Genomic DNA, 9,182 nt, shown 5'->3' with positions numbered 1-9,182 from the left:
TGATACAGACATGTACCCATATCATTATATAAAAACGAGGTTACAGGGGTGCCTGGGAGTCTCGGTCGGTTAAGCATCTGCTTAATCATCAGGTTATAATCCTGGGGTCCTGGGATCGAGCCCCACACTGGGTTCCTTGCTCAGCGGGGAGTCTGCTTCTCCCTCTCCCTCTGCTTGCGGCTCCCTCTGACTGTGCTCTCTCTCAAAATAAATAAATAAAATTTTAAAAAAACCATCAGTTACAGAACAATATAGTCTCATTTATAGAAGAAGTATATGTATATGCTTTAAGTTTAGAAGGATAGACACAAACTATTAAGGGCCATCTCTGCCAAGTGACAGGACTGTTACTTGCTCTGAGTTATGAAATGTTAATATATATAACTTATCAGAAAACCCGTGATAATGATAATGATGATGAGGATGTGGGTGTGGGTATGTGTGTGTGTTTATGGTTTTTTAAAAAAATAAGACCCCTGGCAGGAGTAAGGAATTCCAAGACTGGAGACTGAACACTGGCAAAATGGGGCAAAGTGGGTTTCACCTGCTCAGAAATCACTCAGTCCCAGATCTGTGGTGAGTTCTGCTTTAGATAGAAATGATGAGGAGTCAAAAAGAAAGAAAGAAATGATCGGGATTCACGAAGAGCTGATGCTGGAAAAGGAGACTGACTTGCAGAAATTTCCATAATTAATAATAAGAAAAAGGAGAGTCCTCAGTCTGATCCGGGGAGCAATCCCACAAGACAGGCGGGACAGGACCTGGATGTCTGGGGTCTGAACGCCCCCCTCCCGGTTGTGAGCTTCGAACAACACACACTCCACCGAGCTCCTGGCCTGCGCCTGGCACGTGGTGGGTCTTCAGTGCCCCTGGCAGCCCTGCTCCGAGCTGCCCCCTGGGCCCCCGGACTGCTGCTTCACTTGCTGGCATTATCCACACCCTGCTTCTGTCTCTTCTCCTTCAAGTGCTCTTTGCTGCAGTCAAACTCATTTTTCCTTCCATCATGACCCTTCCCACCTTCGTCACACTGTTCCCTCATCCTAGAGTATTGTCTCCCTATATTCCCCGCCTTCTCCAACCTCTGTTTCTCTAAACATCCAAGTCCTATGGTTCCTTCCAAACCAGCATCAAATGCCATCTCCTATGCAAAGATATCCCGGCCCCCAGCTGCCCCCTGCTCCTTCCCTGTGCCCCAGGCCACGCATCTGCATTTGTCTAGGAACTTGTCACATCCTGCCTGCCAAGGGTTCTCTGCAGGCCTGTGTTTCATCTCTGGACTAGACTGGAAGCTCTTTGTGGGGAGGGTGTATGTCTCATTCATCCGTGTGGCCTCGGTGCCAGCCCCGCATGCAGCAGGTGCTTGATGCGCTTTGGTCGACGAATGGGGGGGTGAACAAGTAAATAAGGGGTGAGGCGAGCATGGCTGGAGGACAGGGCAAGGACGAAGGGAGGGAGGGAGGGCAGAGGCGGCTGAGACCTCGGACGCTCTGGCATTGCCATCGCCCTTGCTGGGAGTGGCAAAGGGCCTGCAGCCAGCACTCCCCCGGGTGAATAACCTCAGGGCTCTGCTCCGCTGGGTCCTGCCCCCGTCATAAAACAGGCAACGCTTCCTCTTCAGGGCTGGAGGGGGAGGTGGAGTGACTTAGGGGCCGAGCCCCAGCGTGTGGCAGAGTTTATAAGCTGGGGCACTGGGCCCCTCAGCACCACAACCCTTCTTCCTCATCCCCCTGCCCTCCGGCCTCCGGCTCTCCCAGCAGCATGGCCTTCAATGGCAAGTACGAGTTCGAGAGTGACAAGAATTACAACGAGTTCATGAAGAGCCTCGGTGAGTGAGTGCACGAGGTCCCCTTCCCAGGGCTAGTTTGTCACAGCCAGCTTGGGGCCACCAACCCAAACTCCTTGAGGCCCAGAGAAGCTGAGTTACTAGTCCAAAGTCACAGAGCCAGTAGTTGGTGAGGTGCAGGCTTGATTGGCTTACTCATTCATTCAAGACCCTGCTATAGGTAAGGGCCAGCCCGACGTTCCTGATGGGGTGCCTCAGCATGATGTGCCCAAGGTCACACTGTAAATTAGGGGCAGAGATCATTAGCACCCAGGACCCAGTGATGAGATGATGAGTGGTGCCTGGGGAGAGATGACCAAGGGGTTACTATAGAGGCCAGGTTTGACAAGCCATGCACTCATTTGGCCATTCAACAAACGCGGGCCTCTTACTGCGCTAGATCAGTGATGCCGCTCCTCTTCACTGCTCCATTTGCAGTGCTGATTGTGAGGAACCCATGGGACAGTGGCCCTGACAGTCCTGCAGAAATCTCGGGGCACGCTCTAAGTCGGAGGGAGTGCCATTGTCAAGAGTCAGAGGACGGCCCCGGGGGATCTGAGAGGCCCTGAGAGCAGGGGCCTTGGGGAGACAAGAGCCCTTCTGAGTCCATTATTGGGAGTGGCCCTGAAGGGACAGTGACTTGGCTTCACCTCCAACAGTCTCGTGTGGAATTGGAAGGGCGCCAGTGTCCGCGGTAGATCTGGTTCAGCTGTTAGCCTCCACGGAGATGCTGGGAGGCCCCTTTCCTGCTCTGGGTCTTGCCTGCCTCATCTGTGAAACAGCAGTGTTCGAAGGCAGTCTCGCTGGTCCCATTCATCCTGGGGCTTGGTGAGCTTGGCCGCGTCTGTCGTGTTTGTGTTTTGGTGCTATCCGAATCAGAAGAGCAGCTAGTACTTCATGTCAGTTACATGCCAGGAGTTTTATAAGACACAATCACTTTAACTTCCTCCTCACAACAGCCTTGTGAAATGGGCCTTATTACCCCCATTTTGTTGATGGGAACACTGAGGCTCAGAGAGGTAGTGACGCATCCCAGCTCATGGTTCATGGTAGAACTGGGATTTGTGCTCCTAACCATCGGGCTAGCCAGCCACCAGGGAGGAAAGCCTTCTCCCAGAGCCACAGGTTGTAAGCAGCTCTTACATGCCGCTCTACTCGTCCCTGGGCCAGGGCTCCCCAGCGATGCTATCGAAAAGGGCCGAAACTTCAAGACTATCACGGAGGTGCAGCAGGACGGGCAGAACTTCACCTGGTCCCAGCACTACCCGGACGGCCGCTCCATGACCAACAAGTTCACCATCGGCAAGGAATGTGACATGGAGACCATGGGGGGCAAGAAGTTCAAGGTGAGAGGCCACTGGCCGCCCCGCCTCCTTCCCCAAGCCTCTGGCTAACTTCTTGGTCTCAAGCGTGTCCCCTGGGGCTGCACCCCAAGCTGAGGCTCAGTTCTAGAGTCCAGCCTCCAGCCTTAGGCGCTTGAGTTACTCAGCAAGTTAATCCCTCCGGGTTCTTAATGCTACAGTCAATAACAGACACTGTAACGAAACTGTTAAAAATTGTTAACACTTGCACTTAATATATCCCAGACACCTGCTGAATACTTCACACATGTTACTGCAGTGAATCCTACGAAGTCGCAACAGTTACTATCCCATTTTACAGATGAGGGAGTTAGGCTGAGCCGTGGGGTTCGGCGGCTTGCCAGGTCACCCAACACAGGCGGACCTCCACACCCAGGCAGCCTGGCTTCAGAGAGCATAACCATTTGCTGGGGCTGCCTTCCAGTGTAGCCTAGAGAAGCACAGCCCTAGAATCGGACTCGCCTGGGTTCGAAACTGCAATCTTACATAAGAAAGAAGTAAAAGGTGACTGTCCTCTCCTACCCAGCCTGGTCCCGCAGATCTTCCACCAACTCTGGGTCCCCTCTATCGCCCCCAGGCATGACCATGACTACTCTGCTCCTTAGGCTGCCACAGTAGAGAATAAGTGGTCCTGATGTTCATCTTCTGTCACTCGTGGATTTTAACAATTTAAGAGTTTCTCAGGATCTCGTTCTGTGTCAGCACAGATCGATTTGTCTTATTGTTTTTATTGCTTGCACAGCATCTTTTAGTATGGAAATGCTATCATTCCCTTCACTGGAACTCCCTGGTCGATAGATATTGAAGTTACTTACCGGTGGAGAGTCCGGACGGCTATTTAGGTTGTTTACAGTAACAAACAATGCTGCAGTCCACATTCTGCATGACATCATCATCATCCTAACAATGAGGATCATAACCAAATCCACAGTTAACAAGGAGCACTCATCCTGGGCCGGGCACTGTTCTAAGCACTTTCCATATGTCCTAAGAAATCCTTCAATCCTCATAAGAACTCTCAAGGAGGTACAGTTACGACCCTCATTTTAGAGGTGAGAAAGCTGAGGCACAGCAAGGTTGAGTGACTTGTGCGTGTTGTCTGTACCTGTGGATCTATGTCATCCTGTATCTCCAAGGCCAGTTAAATCCCAGAGGGGACTGCTGTGGGGGCTGCGGGTAGCCCTTCCTCCCTCGGGGGCTGGCTTGCGTTTGGGGGCCTCTGCCGGCTCAGGTTCAGTGTTATGCTTTGCTTCCAGGCCACCGTGCACATGGAGGGTGGGAAGATTGCGGTGGAGTTCCCCAACTATCGCCAGACCTCGGAGATCGTGGGCAACAAGCTGGTGGAGGTGAGTGTCCTTCTGGTTCCTGGGACAGTGATGAGGACACTTTCCTGCCTCCAGCCCTGGCTCTCGGGGCACTTCCCATGTGCCAGGCTCTGTGCTGAGTGCCTGGGGGACATCGTCTCGTTCGACCTTCACGATCACCTGCTAGATAGGACTTTTTCTCTGCATCTTCCAGGTGAGGACACTGAGGTGCTGGGAGCTGAGTGGTTAGCTGGAGGGCCCCTAGCTTCTCTGAGAGTGCTGGGAACTGGCGCTCGGCAGGGACTCTGCCGCCTCAGGGGCCCAAGCGTGGAAGCCCCTGGGACCCTCCCCAGAGTTTAAATGAAGGGGGGAGTCCGGGTGGGCCCTGCAAGGGCAGCCACCATGCTGTTCCACCTCCCCAAGGGACTTCAGGCCCTTCCTGCTAGATCTTCTGATTTTTCAAGAGAAGCTGGAACTTTGCACTTCTCTGTGAAACCTCCAGACTACTAAATGCTGGCAGTGAATTAAACCTTTTAAAAAATGCTGGCAGGGCTAACACACACATCTGCGGCTGGACCCTTCCCACACTTGGTGCTCTATAACCACAGATTGGAGGTGCTGCTCTCACTTCACCTCCCTTCTGTTTCTTCCCCTGGGGCTCCAGAATTTTCCCCAGGTGCAAGAAATGGATGTGAAGTTAAAAGCAAAAAGTAGGCTCTTCCACACTTCATTCTCCCCTTGTGAGCCCATGTCCTGGGCCAGAGCTCCCTGGGGTCCAGTCTACCCTCCCCAAGGTTCTCCAGAAGGGAAGTGATGAGGGAGGTAGGGTTTGCCACCTCCTTGCTCCCCTCTTCTCCTCTCTCTCTCTCTCCCCCTCTTGTTTCCTTGTTTCCTCATCCCAAACCCAGTCTAGAGGCCCAAGAGACTCAGTGACCTCCCATTATTCCCATTTTACAGAGAGGTCATTGAGGCTCAGAGAGAACAAGTCACTTGTCCAAAGCCCCACAGCTAGTTCGTGGTGGAGGCAGGTCCCACTGGCTGACTTCTAGACTAGGCTCTCTGCCAGCTCTGCCCAGGCCAGTGGGTCTTTAATTAAAAACGACAACAACAACAACAAACACACACACACACACACACAAAACTAAAAATAAAGAGATGCACAGTATTTAAAAAATATATATATAAAAGAACAAAATTGACTATCCATTTTTTCCTGGATAGAAATTGACCTCTTAGAAAATCTGGTAAAAGCTCTGGACACATTTTTACATTAAATGTCAGCCAGTGGGTTCTGACTCCCAGAAGCAAAGCTCACGGCCTGTGAGGCGTGTGGGGAGCACCCAGGGTGGGAGAACCAGAAGCAGGTTTGTGCCCAACAGGAGGACCAATCTTCCCAAACTGAACAATCCTGTTTCCTGATGCCTAGAGGCTCCTGACCAGGGTTGTCAGAATCATCCTGGACACCTCTGTCCTTTTCCACCAACAGGGAGTGCATTAGGTGGGCATGCCTCCTCCCTCTCCAGGCCAACACCAGCACCCCTCGCCATGCTCTCATCATCACCTAGACCAAGGCCTAGCTTCCTCCCTGCTTGCAGCTCTCCCTCTCCTCCATCTTGCTCCAGGTGCAAATCACACATCACTTCACACTGCCGCCCTTGACAGAACTGCTCACAAAGATGACATTTGCCACCCACCCACTTCCTGTGAGAAGGCTGCCTCCTCTGCTGGCTATCAGGACAAACTCACGATACTCGCATGCCCCCTGACAGTGGGTCTCGAGGGCCTTGAGCCCAGGACATAGGACAGCACCTTCACTGAACAGCACCCCCTGCCTGCCTTCCCCCGGGGCAGGGACTCTATCACCAAGCACAGGTGTCCCATAAATGCTGTGTGGTGCAGAGGCTGAGTGTGGCCTCTAGATCTTAAAGGGGTTACTTGACTCCTCTAGACTTCAGTGTTCTCATCTGTACAATGGGTACAACCCTACTGTGTCGTTGGGAGAATTAAATGGGATAACACAAAGGAAGTGCCTGGAGTAGGTGAATTTCAGTGGACAGATAGAAGGTTACAATACAAAGAGCCACATCAGCCCTAACATCTGTTTAGCACTTTTGCCATACTGAGTCTACACAGGGGCTTGCATAACAAATTGGGAAACTGAGGCTAAGAGAACGGGTGCAACCTGTTCACTTCCGCTCACGGCTGGGACTGGAGGCCTGTCTTCCCCCAGCTGTGCTCCATCTCACTTAGGGGTCCCTGCACTGACTCCCTCTGTTCTGGCTGCTTCTTTCAGATCTCCACCATCGGAGGCGTGACCTATGAGCGTGTGAGCAAGAGGCTGGCCTGAGCAACCAGGCACGGTTCTTGTGGGGGGTGGGGGCACAGAGCCACCAGGAAAGCTGGGATAAGAACAGACATTCTGGGGCACCTGGGTGGCTCAGTCGTTAAGCGTCTGCCTTCGGCTCAGATCATGATCCCAGGGTCCTGGGATCGAGTCCCACATCGGGCTCCCTCCTTGGGGGGAAGCCCGCTTCTCCCTCTCCCACCCCCGCTGCTTGTGTTCCTGCTCTCGCTATCTCTGTCTCTGTCAAATAAATAAATAAAATCTTAAAAAAAAAAAAAAGAACAGACATTCTGTTTGTCCAAACCTCTTGTCTTTGTTTTTGTTTTCTGGTGTTTTGGGCAGCTTCTAGCTGGGTAGGGGTGGGAAAGGCCCAAGGATGGCTACACAGGCCAAACCTTGGCCCTGAGACCCCTGTGGGCTCTGCAACATGGCAGAGGGAGGCTTGAATGTGGACTGCAATACTCCCGGCCCCCTGGTGTTCGAGAAACACGGTGGCCACATTTCCGTGCACCCTTGCCCCACCTTGCCACCCACCTCTCTGTGGGTAGAGACACAGGGCTCCTTTAACACACCGACTCTCCTGTGGGCCACAGGACAGGTGTATCAGATGGTGGGTACGAGGAGTGGCACTTCCAGGAGAGGGCCCTGCGGCTGGGCTCCAAGGCTGGCAGATGAAGGAGGAAGACAGGACTTGGCCAGAAAGGTGTTTTGGCATGGCCGTGGCTCTGCTGTTAATTGGCTGTGGAAGCATCCTTCTGGGCCTCAGTTTAACCACTGGTACAACAGGGGGCCAGGAGGACCAATGAGGGACTGAGGAGAAATGAGAGAGTATTATATGGCAAAGGGGCCAGGGGAGTGACAAGAGGGACAAGAAGGGCCTGGGACGTCCTCATTTGGACAGCGATGCCTGGGAGAAACTGTGAGGGGCTTTGGCTGGCTGGGGAAGGTGGTCGGGAGGGTCATTCTGACTTCCTAATGGGTGCCTGGAGCCAAGTCCAGGATCCTGAGGCAGCCTTTGGGTAATCCCTGCCTGATTATTTGTCTCTCCAGGGCATGGGAGTGGGCGGGGGTGGGGGTGGTGGTGGCAGCTTGCTCCCTGGCTAGATAATCCCTAACCCAGAGCACCGAACGGTCCTTTTTTCCATTCTCCTTCCTCCTTGGCAAGGACCCCACCCTGCCTTCTTACCCCATATTTTTCTGTCTGACAATTCACTTATTTTTGCTGCAATGGAAACTTTAGACCACTTCTATATTTCAACATCATTTGCCATAAGTAGATGAAAACTATCAAAAAAGCCAAAGCTGAACAACAGCTAGATCCTGTTGCCTGCCCAAAGCCCCGAGCCTGTGGTGTCCCTAAGTGAAGACAGATATAACAGACACAGCAGCATTAAATGGGCCACGCTGTCCTCGGCAAAACCAAAATTACTGCAAGGCTACTGAAAAGAGAACGTACTGCTATGAGAGCCGATTATCTAAATTACCTTGAATGCCAAGTCCCAGATATGGGGCATTAGAAATAAGGTTTGCTCAGTGCCTTGCACAGGGTCTAGCACACAGCAGTGCTACCTGACCCAAGGCCCTTCCAGCCCGTGTAATGAACCTTTCACTGTCACAGGCCATCCTCAGCCTGAACAGGTGGCATGGCCCAGCTTACAGGCTGCTCCCTCCTGCCTCCTCCCACATTCTGCCCTGAAACTTGTTTATCTTCCCAAGAACAGCACTCAGCCTCCCCCCAACCCCCCATCAAGCCAGGACCCCGTGCATTCCATCGTTTTGCCAAGACTTATTGCTAATTAAGTGAACTAGGTAAGCATTAAATTAAACTAGCAGTGTTGCTGTTTCCCGTCCAGACTGAATAATTACTCATAATGAGCTTGGATAATAAGTCTCTAAATAACAGAGAGTTAACCATAATTAGGCTGAAAATTGAGAGATTGAGAGAAAGAGGGAGGAGGGGGAAGGGAGAGGAGAGAGAAGAGAGGAAAGGGGGAGGGGAGAGAGGGAGGCGGGGAGAGGGTGAAGGAGGAGGAGGGAGAGGAGAGGAGAGGAGAGAGACTGTTTTTACTTTGGCAACTGATTCAAGGACAAATTCAAATTGTTAGCAGGGGAGAAATTCTTAAGCCAGTCTTGTTATAGAGTCACAGACGTATAGAATAGCAGGACCTCGGAGCTCAACTAGTTTGAACTCTATTTCACAGATATGGAAACAGCGGCTCAGAGAGGGGAAGACATTTGCCCACGGTCACACGGCAGAGAGTGTCTCTGAGAATAATGTGGGTTTGGGTATTGCCACCTGATGGAGGCCACAGCTTCTCAGTCCAGCTTATGGGGGGTGGATGGAGTAAGGG

The 9,182-nt window shown here is 52.3% G+C and overlaps 1 protein-coding gene across 1 annotated transcript; it reads left to right on the top strand.

Annotated features, from left to right (window-relative positions):
* Nucleotides 1-1,674: 1,674 nt before the first annotated feature.
* FABP6 (fatty acid binding protein 6) lies at nucleotides 1,675-6,902 on the top strand. The gene is made up of 4 exons (XM_021697900.1): nucleotides 1,675-1,825; nucleotides 2,993-3,168; nucleotides 4,440-4,529; nucleotides 6,781-6,902. Exons 1-4 carry the CDS (start codon nucleotides 1,759-1,761, stop codon nucleotides 6,832-6,834), a joined length of 387 nt encoding a protein of 128 aa, XP_021553575.1. The 5' UTR covers nucleotides 1,675-1,758; the 3' UTR covers nucleotides 6,835-6,902.
* Nucleotides 6,903-9,182: the final 2,280 nt, after the last annotated feature.

This window comes from Neomonachus schauinslandi, chromosome 7, assembly GCF_002201575.2.
Source record: "Neomonachus schauinslandi chromosome 7, ASM220157v2, whole genome shotgun sequence".
NCBI classification, from domain to species: Eukaryota; Metazoa; Chordata; class Mammalia; order Carnivora; family Phocidae; genus Neomonachus; species Neomonachus schauinslandi.
Note: the sequence above shows the minus strand (reverse complement) of the source record. Positions and strands in the feature narration are given on the sequence as shown.

Excerpts from the sequence above, each read along its gene's own strand:
- FABP6 (XM_021697900.1), top strand. The coding sequence starts at position 1,759 with ATGGCCTTCAATGGCAAGTACGAGTTCGAGAGTGACAAGAATTACAAC. Across the intron at positions 1,826-2,992 it reads CGAGTTCATGAAGAGCCTCG|GGCTCCCCAGCGATGCTATC; the intron begins GTGAGTGAGTGC and ends TCCCTGGGCCAG. Across the intron at positions 4,530-6,780 it reads TGGGCAACAAGCTGGTGGAG|ATCTCCACCATCGGAGGCGT; the intron begins GTGAGTGTCCTT and ends TGCTTCTTTCAG.